Source organism: Gymnoscopelus braueri (assembly GCF_963280865.1).
Source record: "Gymnoscopelus braueri genome assembly, chromosome: 14".
Classification (NCBI taxonomy): domain Eukaryota; kingdom Metazoa; phylum Chordata; class Actinopteri; order Myctophiformes; family Myctophidae; genus Gymnoscopelus; species Gymnoscopelus braueri.
In genome coordinates, this window is record NC_137619.1 from 5,132,555 (window position 1) to 5,151,838 (window position 19,284).

At 42.0% G+C, this 19,284-nt stretch overlaps 3 protein-coding genes across 4 annotated transcripts in view; all 3 read left to right on the top strand.

Moving 5' to 3' along the window:
• The window catches only part of arfgef3 (ARFGEF family member 3), a 136,989-nt gene extending 128,577 nt beyond the window's left edge, over nucleotides 1–8,412 (top strand). Inside the window, exons 45-46 of the mRNA XM_080448949.1 lie at nucleotides 1,651–1,803; nucleotides 6,754–8,412. Coding sequence (XP_080305075.1) covers nucleotides 1,651–1,803; nucleotides 6,754–6,945 — 345 coding nt within the window. The 3' untranslated portion in view covers nucleotides 6,946–8,412. The remainder of the gene's footprint in view (nucleotides 1–1,650; nucleotides 1,804–6,753) is intronic.
• A 5,076-nt stretch (nucleotides 8,413–13,488) lies between these two features.
• Nucleotides 13,489–15,485, top strand: LOC308100050 (kelch domain-containing protein 3-like; the record flags this gene model as incomplete). The annotated part of the gene is made up of 2 exons (XM_080448950.1): nucleotides 13,489–14,575; nucleotides 15,322–15,485. 2 exons carry the CDS (start codon nucleotides 13,489–13,491, stop codon nucleotides 15,483–15,485), a joined length of 1,251 nt encoding a protein of 416 aa, XP_080305076.1.
• A 1,814-nt stretch (nucleotides 15,486–17,299) lies between these two features.
• cox20 (cytochrome c oxidase assembly factor COX20) overlaps nucleotides 17,300–19,284 on the top strand; it is a 7,475-nt gene continuing 5,490 nt past the window's right edge. For both annotated transcript variants that reach the window (XM_080449450.1, XM_080449451.1), the window contains exon 1: nucleotides 17,300–17,371. In XM_080449450.1, the coding sequence (XP_080305576.1) occupies nucleotides 17,348–17,371 (24 nt within the window). In that variant the 5' untranslated portion in view covers nucleotides 17,300–17,347. The remainder of the gene's footprint in view (nucleotides 17,372–19,284) is intronic.

Here is a 19,284-nt window from a genome sequence, read left to right on the forward strand (position 1 = left end):
GGGGTCCCCAGCTAAATGATGGATAGGAACCAAATGGACCCTTATGGGTCTGTAACTCTGAGAGTGTACAAATGAAACCATTTGTACACTCTCAGAGTTAAATTCACGTTAAATTTACAATATGAATTGGGGTCCCAGAGATAGAGATGCCATTAAATGGGGGTCCGTAGCCTAAATGCAGGTCAAACTGGGGGTCCTTGAAATTAAAATGGTTGAGAATCACTGCTAGAGCCGTAAAAAATCTTCTCTTATGGGGGTCCCTGGCTTATCTTTTCAAATGGGGGTCCGCGGGCTAATAAGTGTAAATTTGGGGGTCCTTGACATGAAAAGGTTTGAGAACCACTGCTCTAATAGAATAGAAGACCTCAGGTCATCTAGAGTCTAGATGACCTGTAACCTCGCATCACCAGTCTTTCCACCTCGGAGGAAAGCCTGGTATTCTTTTTTAACTCTTTCACTGCCAGACTTATTTCTGGCTGTGTTTGCCCAGTGCCAGGATTATCTTACCTTTTCAAGTAGTCACAGAATAGTTATCTCCAGTGTATGATTGATCCCCTGATGGTTGCTAATCACAGAGGGTTTTCAGTTGTGGTTTAACAAATGTCAACAAGGTCATTGTGACCTCGTTGACATCTGTTGTTTGATGTTTGAAGATGGCATGTTTGGTAAAAAAAATAGATTTTTTTCTCTGTTTATTTTTTAACATTGAAGTGAATGGAGCAGCATTTTGGATAGCGTTATCTCCTAGTTCCTTTGAGATAAAACTTTTTTTTTTTTACTCGTGATAACTCGTCCCTGGCACTCAGGGCATTCAGAAAATACTTGCGATAACTCGTTCTTGGCACTCAGAGAGTTAAATTGCTTGTGTGATCCGGTCTAGCCTACTGAAAAAAGAAAAGAAAAAAAGCTTCTGGTTCCGGGTGTTGCGGGTTCCGTTTTTTGCGGAGCCGCTTTGTTTTGGTTCCCTCTGTTTGTTTCCCCAATCCCTATTTAAATGCTGAATCGATTGCAACTACTAGTAACAAAGGTAGACAGACGCTAAATAGTCTCCGGAAAGTAACACTCACATTTATATTTATTTTGTATTTTAAAAATAAGCTAAACTACGCTGCATTTTATAAGGTAGGCCCTAAATTTACAATGCCCTTGATCGCTGGCCTGAGTTATTTTGGGGCGAGGCTTGCGGGTTCCGGCCGCCTGATGACACGGATGATTGATCCCAGGCTAAGATGACCTGAGGTCCTCTATTCCAGTGGTTCTCAACCAGTGGTCCGGGGACCACCAGTGGTCCTTGGGGGGGTACCAGGGGGTCCCCAGCAAAATGAGTTAACATAGCGTCAGAATCATTTGAACCACTTAGCTTTGTCTATTCCCTCTAGTTCAAAAATAGCAGATCTGCAAGCTCATAGCGCGGCACCAAGTGCCGCGCTATGAGCTTGCAGATCTGCTATTTTTGAAAAATCGTGAAAATGTGGGTTGAGTATATATATATTTCTAAAGCATATTTTTAATTCAAATCTTTGCTTCTGGGGGTCCCTGGCACAAAACATTTTCAGATGGGGGTCCGCGGCCAAATGTATATCAGTTTAGGGGTCCTTGGCGTGAAAAAGGTTGAAAACCACTGCTATATTCTATCCTCCTGTCCTCTAGGTGTTGTTGGAGCAGCAGGCGGGGGTGAGCGGACCCCCGCTGAGACACTCTGTGAGCGCAGGGCCCGAGGTCCTCAGACAGGACAAGAGACAACGGTCCGGGTCCACCGTCAGTCACAACATCTCCCTGAGAGACACCGAGGCTCAGATACAGGTCTGTCTGTCTGTCTGTCTGTCTGTCTGTCTGTCTGTCTGTCTGTCTGTCTGTCTGTCTGTCTGTCTGTCTGTCTGTGTGTGTGTGTGTGTGTGTGCACGCTCGTGCGCGTGCTTGTACTGTCATTCTTAACTCTTTCAGTGCCATGCTTATTTATGGAATTTTGGTTCTGAGTGCCACAACCAAAATTTATTGTAAAAAAAAAAGTGCTTAGGAGCCGAGATACAGCCTTTTTCAGTAAAAAGTTAAACAAGAAGTGAATGGAGCAGCAAATCTTCAAATCATCATATCTTGGGTTCTGAACATGTTTTTCCAAAAACATGTTAAAAAAAAAACATGTTCAAATACGTTTTTTTTCATGACGTATTTGACGTATTGTGGCACACGGGGCGTCAGGCCTCATGACGTATTTGACGTATTGTGGCACTGAAAGAGTTAATACGCGATATATAGGACTGTCACGATTACAAATTTAAGTTGACGATTAATTGTCCCTCAAATAGTTGCGATGATTAACAATGTTATTGTGTGTTTGGCCGACGTTGAACATTGGAACATTATGAAGCCTTTTAGGCTTCGTAATAAAACATTGCACAGGGGGCAGATATGACAAATAACTGAAATATACAAAGAAATTATTGACATATTAAATAATTGTATACATGTATAAATAGCAGAAAAGGCTGATCTACAAGCTTACAACGCGTGACGCGTTGTAGGCTTGTAGATCAGCTGTTTCTGCTTTTTTTAAATATTCGAAAAGGTGTGAACATTTTTCAACATGGAACGATTATTATTATTATGTAATAATTGTGACAGGACTAGCGATATAGTAGAATGTGGGCTAGTGCGACTTCCTCCTCTGGACTCCAGAGTTCAGACCCCAACACATATGGGGTGTCTGTATCACCTGAAGGGCTTTATTTCTCTACAATGACCTGCTTACCATTCATTAACCCACATAGTTACAAAAAGCAAGTAATACATTAACACAACATGTAACTGGTAGATTAAATCCTGATTCAATATTATGTTAACAGCATTGCCTATTTCTCACCTCAAACATTTTCAAAAACATCTGTTTAGCTGAACAATGATTGTGTTTGTTTACATGACTGCCTTGTTGAACGTGACAAAAGAAGAGACACCGCGAATTTGCTTAATTAATTGCATTCAGGTGTGTCGTGTGCAGTGGTCAGTTATTGAAACAAATAACAGACCTCTGAATTCAGTGACTGACCGATCAAGAATCAAGCTTTCAACCAAGCTGTGTAATAAACCAATGTAGTTGCTAGCCCACTGAGAGCAGACATTTTCTACACACTCTCTATTCCTAAATGAACCGATGCATTGTGGTGCCATATAATGACCCAATGAGCTTGACGTTACATCGCTTTACAGAAAACAAACACACACACACACACACACACACACACACACACACACACACGCACACGCACGTCTTACAGGCCTGGGCTACTGCCGTTTTCTCTCTCACTAATAGGCTCTATGCACAGCAGCCCTATTGGAAAGAAATTGGGCCTCTTCCTTACTTCCTTCACAGGTTGTTACCAATGATTCTAATGAAGGCTCTGTTCCATTTAGTGTGGCACAGTGGTTCTCAAACCTTTTCATTTCAAGGACCCCAATAACTCTGAGAGTGTACAAATGGAACCAAATGGACCCTTACAGGTTATAATGTAATATAATTTAATATAATGTAGTATAATTTAATATAATGTAGTATAATTTAATATAATGTAATATAATTTAATATAATATAATATAATATAATGTAATATAATATAATATCTTCTTCCAGGCGTGGACCACTATGGTGCTGACAGTATGATATAATGTAATATAATATAATGTAATATAATGTAATATGATCCTCCTATAATTTGACAAACCTCTGTAGTGGGTGCATGGCGTCGTGGTGGTGAGGCCAACACTTTTCTGCCCGGTTCCCCTCAGTGGCTGGAGCAATTTATCTGAATTTGCACACAGCCATTGACCATTACCATGCCCACGGAACTGCGAAGCCCGTTTTTCCGATATCACCAAATCGCAGCTGTTTATTAGCGTTTTTGTGAGAAAAGAATGTTGCATCCCGGGTTGCCAGATCATGTGCGCATATCCCCCCACGGATGCGTTGACCGGGTATGGACTAGTTTAATACTAGACGCGTCGCAATTCAGGGAAATTGCAGAGTGTGGTTGCACCGACGCTAGTCGCGGGTCGCTGCCGCCGGGACTCGAGGAATACGCTGGGAGGAATACCGTCGGAGGCTGTGCCAATTACATTGTCACGTAACTCCTGAGATCACTTGCGTTTCATTTTGAGAGGATTGATCCCCCCAAAATAAGGTTTTTGCATCAAACGGTTACATTTTGAGCATTTGTGGCGCCCCCTATGGATCAAAGTGGAAATGCTTTTGGAGTTTCGTTGAGTAAACCACCCTCGACATGTGATTCAAATTTGGGATTGACTGGACGTTTTGTTCGTGATTTGTGGGCTTTTTTGTAAAACGGGCCCCTTCCGCTAACTTTGGAAGCCATTTACGGACGAACGGTATGGACTATCAAAATTCTGTTTCGGTCCAGATTATCGCATGGGTCCAGAGATCATGTGTACCGATTTTTGTGAAATTTGGACAAAATATATGGGAGGAGGAGCTAAAAGTGTGTTTTGAAGAAAATTTAAAATGGCGGAAAATCTATCCTGACGCAAATGGGCGTCGTGACCCAGGGAATCCAGGGGGAAAGAAATTTTGATTTTTCGACCTACGGTTCAAGAGTTAGAGGCCAAAACGTAAAGGGGGCTGTTATAGCGCCACCATGTGGCCGATTGGTGTAATTATTTTATCAATAATTTCGGACTAAATTATGAACCTTTCCTCCAAATCTGGTAACTCTAGCTCTTACGGTTTCTGAGAAAAAAATACTTGAATTTGAGTTTTTGCACTTTTCCATTAAAGTGGATGGGGAAATTTAATGCACTAATAAATCAATATCAATAAAACTATGCAACCAATCTCTTAGCCTTATACAAGCACACGATTCCCGGTGAGACCGGTCATTTTCACATATAGCACTAAATTGGGAAAAATAAACTGTGGGAGGAGAGACGATCTAAACTATTGTTTATTTACAATGTGAAGAACTAGACGCGTCGCAATTCTGGGAAATTTCAAAGTGTGGTTGCGCCGACGGTGGCCGGGGGTCGCCGCCGCCGGGACTCGAGTGATACGCCGGGAGGAATCCCCTCGGAGGCCGCCAGACGTGCGATTCGAATTCGGTGCCGATAGGATCCCGCGTTCGTGATACGTGCCGTTTCGATTTTAAGAAATAGGCCCTTCCGGGGGCACGGTGGCACAGTCGGTAGTGCTGTCGCCTCACAGCTAGAAGGTCCTGGGTTCGATTCCCGCAGGGGACGCTGTGGGCGCTGGGGGCGTGTTCTCTCCTCCGCGTCATCAGTGCCCATACCCTAGGTGGGGTTGGCGAAAGGGCCTTTCTGTGTGGAGTTTGTATGTTCTCCCCGTGTCTCCTAGGGTAGGTACCCTCACAAAAACATGCAGTAATCCTGGTCACTATACTGCCTCCCCCTGGCCAGCCGGGGCGCCTGATGGAGGGGAAGGGAACTGGTTGGAATAACGTGTTCCTTCCACGCGCTACGTCCAACCAGGGAATCTCTCCCCTGTCAGGTGACAAGAAGGTCAGTTGGCTCTCATGCATTGAAGTAGGCATGAGCTCCCTGGCCTCCCTAGGTTGGCAGAGGGAAGGTAGTGCCCAGGATTACATAGACAATTGGCACTGGGTGTAAAAAATAGGGTTACAAAATCGCGGGATAAAAATTTAGAGAAAAAAAAGAAATAGGCCCTTCCCACTAAATAAATAGGCCCCTCCCACAAATGTAACGGGCCAATTGTATTGTCACATCACTCCTGAGATCACTCGCGTTTCATTTTGAGAGGATTGATCCCCCCAAAAATCATGTTTTTGCATTGAACGGTTACGTTTTGCGCATTTGTGGCGCCCCCTATAGATCAAAGTGGAGATGCTTTTGGGGATTTGTTGAGTAAACCACCCTCGACATGTGATTCAAATTTGGGATCGATTGGACGTTTCATTCGTGATTTTTGGCATTTTTGGTAAAACGGGCCCCTCCCACTAACTTTGGAAGCCAATTACGGATGAACGGTAAGGACTATCAAAATGCCGTTTGGATATGTTTATCGCATGGGTCCAGAGATCACGTGTACCGATTTTTGTGAAATTTTGACAGAATTTGTAGGAAAAGGAGCAAAAAGTGTGTTTTGAAGAAAATTCAAAATGGCGGAAAATCTATCCAGACGCAAATGGGAGTGGCCTATATAGGGAGTTGCGTCATGACCCAAGGAATCCAGGGGAAAATACTTTTTGATTTTACGACCTACGGTTCAAGAGTTATAGGCAAAAATGTAAAGGGGGCTGTTATAGCGCCACCATCAGGCCGATTGGTGTAATTATTTTTCAAATAATTTTGCACTAAATTATGAACCTCTCCTTCAAATCTGGTAACTCTAACTCATACAGTTTCTGAGAAAGAAATACTTGAATTTGACTTTTTTGACTTTTCCATTAAAGTGGAAGGGGAAATTTAATGCACTAATAAATCAATATCAATAAAACTATGTAACCAATCTCTTAGAAAAATACAAGCACACGATTCCCGGTGAGGCCGGTCATTTTGACATATGGCACTAAATTGGGGGAAAAAAACTGTGGGAGGAGTAGCACGGCAAAGTATTGTTTATATAGAATAATAAAGAGTATAGAGTACTATAGTCTGGTTGCCCTGTTAGGGCAACCACACTAATAATAAAGTAGGAGGATTACTATAGTCTGGTTGCCCTGTTAGGGCAACCACACTAATAATTTAATATAATGTAATATCTTCTTCTTCCAGGCATGGACCACCATGGTGCTGACGGTGCTGAACCAGGTGCTGATGATGTCAGACTCCTGCTTCCTGTCCCTGCAGCCCGTCCTCTTCCCCTGCCTGAGTCAGCTGACCTGTCACGTGACCGACGCCCGCGTGCGCCAGGTGCTCAGGGATTGGCTGGTCCGCGTGGGACGCCTCTACAACATCGTGGTTTAAAAAAAAAAAACAGAAAACCAAGCGTGGCGACGGCGGCCGTCGCCGTGTGATGACATCACCGTGCGACGTGGCGAGGTGATTGGTCGGTCGAAACGGGGGGAAGCGAAACTTGACGCTGAATTTAACGGATCTGATTGGCCCGGTCCCAATGACATCACCGCGTGACATCATCGACGTTGAGTGATGTCATCGCCGTGTTGGGATGGGGTGCGGGATTTCATTGGGGGAGACGCGCCGACGCGACCTTTCCGATTGGCTGATGAAGGATGCAGTGATTGACTATGACATCATGTGACGACTTGCTGAAGACCGATTGGCCGGCTGAGTGACATCAGCGCGTGCGTCCATGATGCGGCAAAGCTAGGCCGTTTTGATTGGTCCGTACAAGACGCGAGGAAAAAATGGAGGGTTTTAATTGGTTAACCGCTTGAACCCTACCGTCCCTATTCTGGGGGGGGGGTGGGGGAAGGGGTATCAGATCCACAAGCTCAAAACGCGTCGCAACGCAACACGTTGTGAGCTTGTAGATTGGCTATTTTCTGCCAAAGAGATTTGGTGTAGACTAGAGTGGGGGAAAGGAAGGGATCAAGTATAGAGCCCTGGTGTACCCCGGTCAACTAAGTGTATTTAATGGAATATTTTATGTTTAGTGGGAAGGATTTGCATTGGTTGTGGCTTTACTCTGGTTGAACATAATCTACCATAGAGTGACCCAAGTCCTGACGTCACTCGCTCATCCCCTGGGTCACGGAGGTCATTTCTCCATGGAAATTAACTCATTCGGTGCCATTGTCGTGTAAAACGTCCAATTTTTTCCAACGCTCAGAGTGCCATGGACGTGTAACACGTCCAAACCGTGTCTTCAGTGTTTACCACTAGATGGCGATGTTCCGCAACCTATGAGCCACCATTTAAGGCTCAGACACAGAGAGATCTAGGAGATCACGTGATCACACGATTTAATGCTCCCATCTACTTCCTGGTTAGCGTCTGTGGGAAAATGGCTGTATCTTGAGTTCCTTTTTTTCCCCCTGCATTTTTGGCTAGACGTGCTAATTTCAACGGCCTATATAGCAAGTGAACGGCAGGTCGGATTTTTTTTCTTACACGTCTATGGGAATTCAGAATGGGGGGAAAAAACGTGACTCGGGTAGGATGGGTAAATTACGTCAGACTCTTCTGTGTTCTATTAAACTCATTGTTAATGCAATCATACACACATCACAACACATATACTGTACATACATTACACATTGAAGCCCTCCTGCTCAATCTTTTTGTTCTATTACATACAGATACAGACATCTGACCAGTTCAAAGGGTGTCATTTCACACCCGGCTATAGCAATTCAATGGTGGCAGTTCAAGTGGAGATAAAAGAGGCCATTTTGTGTACACTCTCAGAGTTACCGGTCATTTAGCTGGGGGACCCGCACTAGGAAACCCCATCAAGGACGGCAAAACACTAATATGTTATTGATAACATTAACACATTCCCTGCCATTGACGGAGATCTCTGTCATTAAAAAAATATATATATTATTATTAATATAATCTCTCAAGAACAGATTCTGCTCTGCGTTTGAATCTGTCGGGGGGGGTTCGTCATGTCGCGTACGCACTGGCCTACAAGTGGGCGTGCCTTCAGATCTGGAAGCAGGCCGCGCTTTACCCAATCAAATGTAGTGGGCGGGATTTACGTATCTGCCGATCCTTCCCCACTAGAAACAAACCGAAACTCATTTAACAATAGCGTCCTCGGAGCAGACAAAACCACGGAAAGATATTCACATTTTAACTTGCTCTTTTATCATAGAAACAAGTGGGCTTATAACCAAAACGATCCATGTTCTCTGGGAGAAGTGGTGTTAGTGTTCAGTGTAGAAATATTGTTAGTGGGAATGAAAACATAGTCGCACCACCGGAAGTGAGAGGCTGAAGGCAGACCAAAACCCCGGTTTCCTTGCGTACGTGTGCTACGTCGACTTCCTCCCAGAGCCAAGTGAGATAGTAAAAAACAGCAGAGGGCGCTGTTTTTCCTTTTCATTTGGCGATGGGTTCCCAGATTGTTATTAATATTATTATTATTTTTTTCGTTTTTCACACAGAACCAGGAGAAAACGTGATCCAAAGATATGCTGCTCCATTCACTTCCTGGTTAAAGTATTTGGGAAATATTCTGTATCTCGGCTCCTGTGTTTTACTATGTATTTTTGGCGAAACATGATATTTTCAACGGCGTATAGAAAGCTAACGGGTAACGTGATTAGCAACCATCAGGGGATCGATCATACTGGAGATAAATATTCTGTGGTTCTTGAAAGATTAGTCAGAATGCTTAAAAATGCTGGCAAGAAGCTACAGCCTGTTTTAGAAAAGCCCTGGCAGTGAATGTGTTAATACAAAATTATTTATGTAAAAATATATATATATATATCATTGTATTTTTTCTTTAAAGCCTTGAAAAATGAGTTTTCATTATTATACAAGTAGGAAGTTTAAGTATACTGTATTAGTTCCATTGATCCAATGGAACACAATGGATTGACTGATCATTAAAATGCGGCCCATCACGTGCGTTCATCCCTAAGCCCCGCCCCTAGAACCCAGAGGGAGCAGTGGAGCGCATTGGACATGCTGGCCAACCATAGGTACTGCAGCTTATCACAGCTGGGGCCAGACACATGAACGGGCGAAAACGGTTTCGACCAATGGGCTCGACTCATGAGCTTGGAGGTGACGCAAAACGCCATAGATATATATAAACACTAGATGACTCACCCGCGCTGCTGGCCAATGGAGTACGACGTTGCCACATGGCGGCCATCTTGCGACAGTCATTCATAACATTATGTCTATGGTACATGTACTATTGAAATAACCATAGCGTGCTCAATTTTCATACGATTTTCAAACGGTTTGGTGTGTTGTAAACACCAAAGATGTAGTTATGATACTGCATACTTAATGTTATTTTCATATAAAGTACATGATTATAATTATAAGTATGCAGTATCATAACTACATCTTTGCTGTTTACAGCACACCAAACCGTTTGAAAATCGGATGAAAATTGAGCACGCTATGGTTATTTCAATAGTACATGCACCATAGACATAATGTTATGAATGACTGTCACAAGATGGCCGCGGTTGAGCTACGCTTGCGACGCCCCCTTGAGCCATCTAGCCTTTCTTATATATATCTATGCAAAACGCGAGGGGATGTCCATACATGGTTGGTGTCAGGCAGAGGGGATGTCCATATATGGTTGGTATCAGGCAGAGGGGATGTCCATATATGGTTGGTGTCAGGCAGAGGGGATGTCCATATATGGTTGGTGTCAGGCAGAGGGGATGTCCATACATGGTTGGTGTCAGGCAGAGGGGATGTCCATATATGGTTGGTGTCAGGCAGAATCCTCATAGCTCCATATTTCCATTCTTTTTTTCACATAAATTAATGCCCTACTTCGTCATACTACTGTATCACCAAAAAATATTGCTGTTTGTTTTCTCCATTTCCTGAAAAGTAACGATTGCGGACATGTTTATATATGTATTTATTTACCAGGGACAGTGTACATTAATCAACATTTTCATCTGTAGACCTGAATCCACCCGACAGCGACGATATGGATATTTATATCTGCACACACACGCGCACACGCACACGCACACACACACACACAACTTCAACATAATTAAGGTGTCCGTCCGGAGTGTTTCCAGTGGAGAGTGTTTCCAGTGTGTGTAAATAGGACTCAGTCTATGCTGTTATTATTTAAACTGTACTGACACTGTGTTTGCATGTCGGTCTCTGTTGTGCTTGGCTATATCCATGCTTTCAATTCCTTATTCACACTCAAGTTAACCTCTCTCTCTCTCTCTCTCTCTCTCTCTCTCTCTCTCTCTCTCTCTCTCTCTCTCTCTCTCTCTCTCTCTCTGTCATATTTTCTTTCAAGTAACTTGGAAATGGTTGTTTAACCAAAGTGAAAGAATCCTTTGTTCCCAGATATGATGTATTTTCTGTACTGTATGTGTTGTTATGGTGTCCATTACTGTTAATGGAAATAATGCTTTCAATGTCACAACATAATATATAATGCATTGAATATTTATTTTTTGAGATTATGTTTCAAATGTCATATGTTAGTAAATAGTCACACAATGAATACGGAGTGTGTGTGGGTGTGGGTGTGGGTGTGTGTGTGTTTGTGTGTGTGTGCGTGTGCGTGTGCGTGGGTGAGCTTGTAATTATAGTGAACATTACTTTCATCATTTCTATTGCAGATGGTTTGAATGAAACGTGTCAGTGTTGCTTTTCGGTGTGTTTTCATTGTGTTCTAATGAGCTTTAATGGCAGTCTGACAACATGACCTGAGTTCACACATGACCAGTCAATCATTCTATTAAAAGCGGGAACATAACTGATACAGTCTCCAGTTTGATTGTATTTGATTGTGTTGTCTGCTTTTTGAGTGGTGCTAGCCACTCCAAGGAGTGACTTTGTCCGTGTGTCCGTCCGTATGTTTGAGCACAGCCTCAACAGCTGCGGCTGATTGCAACACAAAGATGCAACCAGTTACACTAATTACACACACACACACACACACACACACACACACACACACACACACACACACACACACACACACACACACACACACACTTTTGAGTAAAAATACTTACAATGAGTAAAAATACTTGAATATTAGTAAAGATACTTTAAAGTTCCTAAACTGAGTAAAAATACTTTAAATGAGTAAAAATACTTTAAATGAGTAAAAATACTTAAAAGATGTTACAATGAGTAAAACACGTAAAAATCAGTAAAAACATTTTAAAGTACTTAAAATGAGTAAAAATACTTTGAAGTCATCAAAGTCTGTAAAAAGTAACTAATGAAATGAACTCATGAAAGGCACCACTCTCTTCACACTGGTGGTGATTTTTTTCTGACCTGTAATAAAATAATAATAATAATGATAAATGTTATCATAAACACTGATGCTAACAATGTATACAGCCTTCCCCTATAGAACAAGACTCTTCTCCCTTCTGGTTCCCAAACTGTGAAACAAACTCCCCCAAGCGGTCCCTTTTTTTTCCAAGCTACTTGGCAGGTGATTGGATGGGACCGTCTGTCTATCACCGTCTATCAACCAATCATATTGACGTGTCTACATGACGTATAGTAGCTGCGCCAGCAGTAGTTCTATTGTATACTATTCAACCATGATGAATCGTGAGAGAACTACAAACGCAATAAGCGCTTCTCGATGGCGTCACATCCGGTCTCGCAACGATCCCGCCCCCTAGCAGCCGCTGATTGGTTCGCACACGCCGCGGTGCGGAGTAGCTGTACTCTCTGAGCGAGCCCAGATGGAGGCTGTAATGTGAACGTGTGAAGTCAATACCGCCCCCATCTGGCGGAGTCAGGTTAGCACCGGCCTACTCGGTAACGATGTAAATAGGGAATGCATGCCCCGCCCTGTTATACAATTCCCGTTATAACCATTGTCAGAGTACCTGTTGAAATCGTCTGTCCATATGTGTCGCTTTTATGCCCATACATGGAGATTCCTGATGTTATCAGTATATGGCCAAATATGGGAGTACCTATATATGGGCATATCGGGGGATTGGCCGTCCTGGAAAGTTCTTGTGCAGTGGTAAACGTCTGTGGAGAATGTCTAAAGAGTGCAAACTGACTGTGGAAAGTGGACTAACTAAGTAATCAAATGGCAGATGTGGGAAATTTGACAGGTGTGGGGAATTTTCCACATCAAGCTTAGGCTGCGGTTGCCTTGGCAATCAATTGGCTCATTTGGGCCCGGGGCCAGAGCCTTTTTCTGGCAGTACTGGACAGCCGCCTATCCAACCATCTGTACCATAGAGTTATAATATATATACTAGAGAACGGAAGGCAACGCCCCCACCTATTCATTTCAATGAAGTTGCTCACCCAGTGCATGAAGCACCCGGAAGTACCCTCTTCTTCCAGGAAGTAACCTCTTCTTCCAGGAAGAAGTAACCTCTTCTTCCAGGAAGTAACCTCTTCTTCCATGAAGTACCGTCTTCTTCCAGGAAGTAACCTCTTCTTCCGCATTTAGGCACCACATTTCTGATTTCAAGTTCTTACCTCCTCTCAAAATGGCCTTGTGAAGGGAGTTCACAACCTGACACATTACATGTCACATCGTAACTTATGAGAATATGTTTAATCTGTCCGCTTGGGTGGTTTGATAAGTCATCAATTATGGTCAATGTTTTGACTGGACAGCAGCGTCACAAGTCAGTGGATCCAGTGACATTTCAGAGAGAAATGTCTGCAAATAAAAATGTCTGAAGAAATCAGTGTTGTTACACATGCATGACATCGGTTTGTGTTGTGAGTGACATCAGACCAGAGCTTTGTCAGCCTATATAAGCTGTTGCAGACTCTAGAGAGAACGAGAAATATTGAGAGGTTAAGCTACAGGGATTGAGAGAGAAACAGACTGCCAGAGACAGAGTCAGTGACAGACAAAGAGAAATAGAGATGCTGAGCTGGTCGGTGCCCCTGAAAAGAGGACCACAGACAGACAGCTTCTTTGGTTGTGCTGCTGGGCCAGTGGAGGACAAGGTGTATTCCTTTGGAGGGTTCTTCTATAACGGGAAAACCTACAACAACAAGGATCAGATTGATGTGCACGTCTTCAACACAGTGACTTTGTGCTGGATGACGTTGCCCCCAGAGACAACTGGAGGAGGAGAATGTTCCCTTGATGTTCCCTCCATGCGCTACGGACACACAGCTGTACTGATAGAAGATATCATCTACATCTGGGGAGGGATGGTGAATTGTAAGACACAGGTTGATGACAACAACTGGTTTATCTTCACAGGGGACGCGGTTAACATCTTTTATGCATTTGATGTCGACGCCCACAGATGGTTAAAGCCCAAGGTTTCTGGAACTGTTCCAGAGGTGAGGTCCAGCCACTCAGCCTGTGTTTTGGGGAAGGTCATGTTTATCCATGGAGGACGGAACCAGCTGACTAGACTCACTAATGACATCTACAAGTTGGACACCACCACAATGATCTGGTCTTTAATTAACATTAGAGGCACTCAAGCACCTATTTCATCATATCACTCTGCCACCATCATCGGGACAAAGATGTTTGTATTTGGGGGATATGGGCACCAGGACCACAACATCAGAGTGTTTGACACAGAGACCAACTATTGGCTGAACACACCTTCTGCACAGCTTCTTCCAGAACAACGTTACAGTCATGCAACCTTTTCCTACAATGGAGAACTGTACATATATGGTGGTAACCGCTGGAAGCTGAACAGGCGCTTTAATGATCTTTGGAAATTTAATGTCAAGACCTTCTCCTGGAAGAAGGTTGAGCCCAAGGGGAAAGGCCCAGATTGGTCGGGTAGAATGTGCTGTTGCATGGTGGGAGATCGTATCATCCTCTTTGAAAAACAACTGGTCTTACAGATCTTACACTTAAGTCCTAGTTTGAAGACGTTATGCAAGCTAGCAGTTCTTCAGAACGGTCTGGAGCAGTCAGGACTCCCACACAACATCAAGTGGGAACTGGTAGCCATGACAACAGCAACAGGACAAATAAGTAAAAAGAAAAAAACTGAAACTGAAACAAGACCAGGAGACCTGGTTCTGCCAGACCCAGACTTCACATGACGTGTCAGCCTGTGTCTATGCCCATGTATGGACGAAAGGGGGACAGATTTTTATGGCTGGTGCCTAAGGACAAAGTGACCAAAACCTGTTTCTTGCCCATGTATGGAGAAAACAGGTACAAAACATGCCCATGTATGGACGAAAGGGGCAGGGGCGTCACAGGGGGGGTGTAAGTGGGACTGAGTTACTAGGCCCCCCCCCAAAAAAAAAGAAAAAAAAAGAAAAAAAATCATAGGGGGGCCCACAGTGAATCTTTGTCCCCAGGGCCCAGAATTTGGTGCTACGCACCTGGAAAGGGGGACAGACTTTTATGGCTGGGGCCTAAGGACAAAGTGACCAAAACCTGTTTCTTGCCCATGTATGGAGAAAACAGGTACAAAACATGCCCATGTATGGACGAAAGGGGGACATACTTTTATGGCTGGGGCCTAAGGACAAAGTGACCAAAACCTGTTTTTCGCCCATGTATGGAGAAAACAGGTACAACACATGCCCATGTATGGACGAAAGGGGGACAGACTTTTATGGCTGGGGCCTAAGGACAAAGTGACCATGCCCATGTATGGAGAAAACAGGTACAAAGCCTCATGTAAGCCAGACCCCCTGGGTCCGGCAAAAATAAAAAGGCTGTTCCAGTGGATGTTGAATATCTGGAAGAATACGGTGTCTGGCTAGTAGAGAACGGAACCAGGAACCAGGACATGGCTATGATGCCACCTTCTGGAAACTGGGTAGAACTAAAGTTCTACACCAAATCTATTGGACATCAGGAACTGGCAGCCTCGTCAACACCAACAGAAGAACAAAAAACTAAGGAAAACAGTGAGCCCACTAAATAAACAAAACATTATAAAAAAGGACAATACTCCAGTAAAGTAAAAGTATCTCAAAATTGTACTCAATTGATATCTTTTGGTATTTTTTTTTTTCTGTTAAAAAGGTTAAAGTACTATATTGTGATAGTAATCATTGCTACAGAGCGTTTGTTCGGTCACAGTGGTCTCTCCAGCTCTTTAATAAACAGAATATAGTACATTTTCAGGTAGGTGACACATTTTAAGCCAATCAGGAGAGAGCACTGAAAATGCATTTTCCCTCTAATAAAGATCTGGAGAGATATGGGAGACTCCTTTTACTGAACAAACACTCTATAGCAATTAGTACTATCAGAATATAGAGCTATTTAACACTTATTTTAACCAAAGTAAATCACTTACCCTACCTTTAAGTACAGTACTCGAGTAAATGTACTTAGTTACTTTACACCACCCCTATGTACTTATAATACGGTACATCTATAATATAGATGTACCTAAACTATCTGCAGTATCTGCAAAACTATCTGCATTGTAGTCCATATCATATAGATTCTATATGATATGGACTACAATGCAGATTTGCATTTGTAATAAAAGGCAATAAAAACATCTCTGCTTCTTGTCAGTGTCATATTAAATCAAACAGGGCCTGTCTTTGACTCAAGCATCCTAACAAGTAGTCTATAGTTTCAAAACAGTGTCCTATTCAAAACGGTGTCATTGAAACAGTTTCATTCAAAACAGTTTCATTTGAAACGGTGTCATTCAAAACAGTTTCATTCAAAACGATGTCATTCAAAACAGTTTCATTCAAAACAGTTTCATTCAAAACGGTGTCTTTGTTTGACAAGACACCGTTTTATATATATTTATATATATAAATATTTATATTTATATATATTTAATTGGTGTAAAGTAACTATTTGAAATAGCTGATCTACAAGCTCACAGCGTGTCTCATTGCGAAGCGTTGTGAGCTTGTAGATCTGCTATTTTCAAATAGCCAATGCATATATGTAGGTTTAGACTGGTTACACTGATTTAGCTATTTTCTGTTTTCAAAACATCTTGTTTCAAAACATCAAATGTTTTTTTTAAATGACTTATAACTACATTTTAATATGGAGGTACTTGGCATGAAAAGGTTTGAGAACAGCTGGTCTAGAACAGCTCTGACAGTCTTTACAGATTGTGGTGGAAGTGGCGTCACTCCACACTGTCAGTGGTGTAAAGTAACTAAGTACATTTACTTAAGTACTGTACTTAAGGACAATTTTGAGGTATTTGTACTTTACTTGAGTATTTCAAATTTCCAACACTTTTACTTCTACTCCACTACATCTCAGAGGCAAATATTGTACTTTTACTCCACTACAATTATTTGAAAACTAGTTATTAGTTACTTTTCAGATATAAATTATTACATTTATATAAAACATACATTAACCACTTTAGCCCTATGTTATGCTCACAACGCGATGCGACGCGTTGTGAGCTTGTAGATCGGCTATTTTCAAACATTTTAGTACTTTTACTTTTGGTACTTTAAGTATATTTTGATGCCAATACGTTTGTACTTTTATTCAAGTAACATTTTGAACACAGGTATTTGACTTGTAATCGAGTATTTCTACATTGCAGTATTGACACTTTTACTTAAGTAAGAAATGTGAGTACTTTTTCCACCACTGGTTCCAACTGGGCATTGCATTAAGCCAAGTGACCGTTACATGACGTGACCGTTACATGACGTGCTGCTGTAGTAGGAACGAACCTACCGGTCCGGAACGGTCTGCGTTTCAGGTCGGACGTTATTGCCGGACGGACCACATTGGCACGCACTACGCATGCGCAGAACCCCGTGTGTTCCTGAGATGTGAGAGATGTCAGACTCTGAGGAGAAGAAGGTTTGTTTGTTTGTTTATGTTTGAATGTTTGTTTCATTTTAACCTTTTTAAAGCTTTATGACGTCATTTATACAGTGGTGTTGGTGGTGGAGTGACGTCACTGTCACCTCCTGAGTTTATGAGGCGTTTTTATCCGTTTCATGTTGTTTGTCCTCTATCTGCCTTTGTTTATGTTCACTGGGTTCTATGTTCCCCCACTAGGGTTAGGGTTAGGTAAGCGGGGAACGCAGAACCCGGGGAACATAGACACGCACCTGTGTAAAGCGGTGGTTCTAAACCTGTCGGCCCATGATTTTGGGGTGGGGGGGGTCCCCAGGGGGTCCCCAGATGACAGTGGAGTTACAATTTAAGGTATTTTTAATATCTCAAAGAAGAGAAGAAAAAAAAACATTACTGCATCAAAAGTTATCAACAAACCACTATTAAAACGTGTCAAACATTGTCCAACTTGTCAAATAATATAAGAAAGAGGCAAACATTTTGAAAATAGCAGATCTACAAGTGTTGCATTGGGGGGGGGGGGGGGGGGGGGGGGGGGGCGTTGTGAGCATGTAGATCAGCTATTTTCCCAATACCTATCTGTGAAACTGAGTCAAACTAAATAATGCCTCAACTCCTACACTTACAACTGCTTGTCAGGGTGGGGGGTTCCCTGTTAAAATAAGATTCTTTTGGGGGGTCAAGGCCTGAAAATGTTGAGAGCCACTGGTGTAAAGTAACTAAGTACGTGTACTCAAGTACTGTACTTAGGTAAAATGTTGAGGTATTTTTTTTCTTTGGTTGAGTATTTCTAATTTTCGGTACTTTTACTTCTACTCCACTACATCTCAGAGGCAAATATTGTACTTTTTACTCCACTACAATTATTTGACAACTTTAGTTACTTTGTAGATATTATTACAAAACATACATTAACCACTTCATCAGCCCTATATAGACTTCGGCCATTTGAAAATAGCAGATCTACAAGTACTTTAAGTACCAAAAGTAGAAAGTACTCATTTATGCCCATTATGTCCCATTTCACAAAGTTTTCAAAATGATACAATCTTAAAATGCCTAAGAAGCTTTTGAAAATAGCAAGTCTACAAGCTCACAATGCGTCGCAAGCTTGTAGATCTGCTATTTTCAAATTATTTTATACATTTTGAAAATACGAAATGGAGGATTTCTGCATAAAAGTACTTTAATTTTTTTTACTTCTTGACTTTTAACAGAGTATTTCTACAATGCAGTATTGTTACTTTTACTCAAGTAAAACATTTGAACACTTTTTCCATCGCTGTTTATTTTATTTATGTCATAGTTTTATGATCATAGTCATGATGCTGAGAATGAGACAGACGGTGTGTCACAAATTGACACTTTTTTTTTTTTTTTTTTTATAAATAAAAAATAGCAGATCTACAAGCTCATAGCACGGCACTGAGTGCCGCGCTATGAGCTTGTAGATCTGCTATTTTTGTTATAAATCGTGAAAAATGTGTGCAAATCTTTGAATATGTTTTTTTACAACATTTCTAACTCAAATCTTTGCTTCTGGAGATTCTACAATCTGCTAAATCCTAACAGTTTTTTTGAAAAATCGTATGTTGCTATAATATCAGTGGTTCTCAAAAATTGAATGTATTTGGCCGTGGACCCCCACCTCAAAATATTTTGTTCCAGGGACCCCCCAGAGTTAAAAATGTTCGCTTTAAGAAAATATAATATTCAAAGATTTTTCTAAAATAGATTTTTCAAAAATAGCAGATCTACAAGTTCATAGCGCGGCACTATGAGCTTGTAGATCTGCTATTTTTGAATAGCAAAATTAATCTTAAAATGACACAGATGTGTTCCCGGTCTTAAAGGGTTAAGTATGTTTATTTATTGATCAGAACTTCTGGTTGGTTTCAGTGCAGATTTGACCA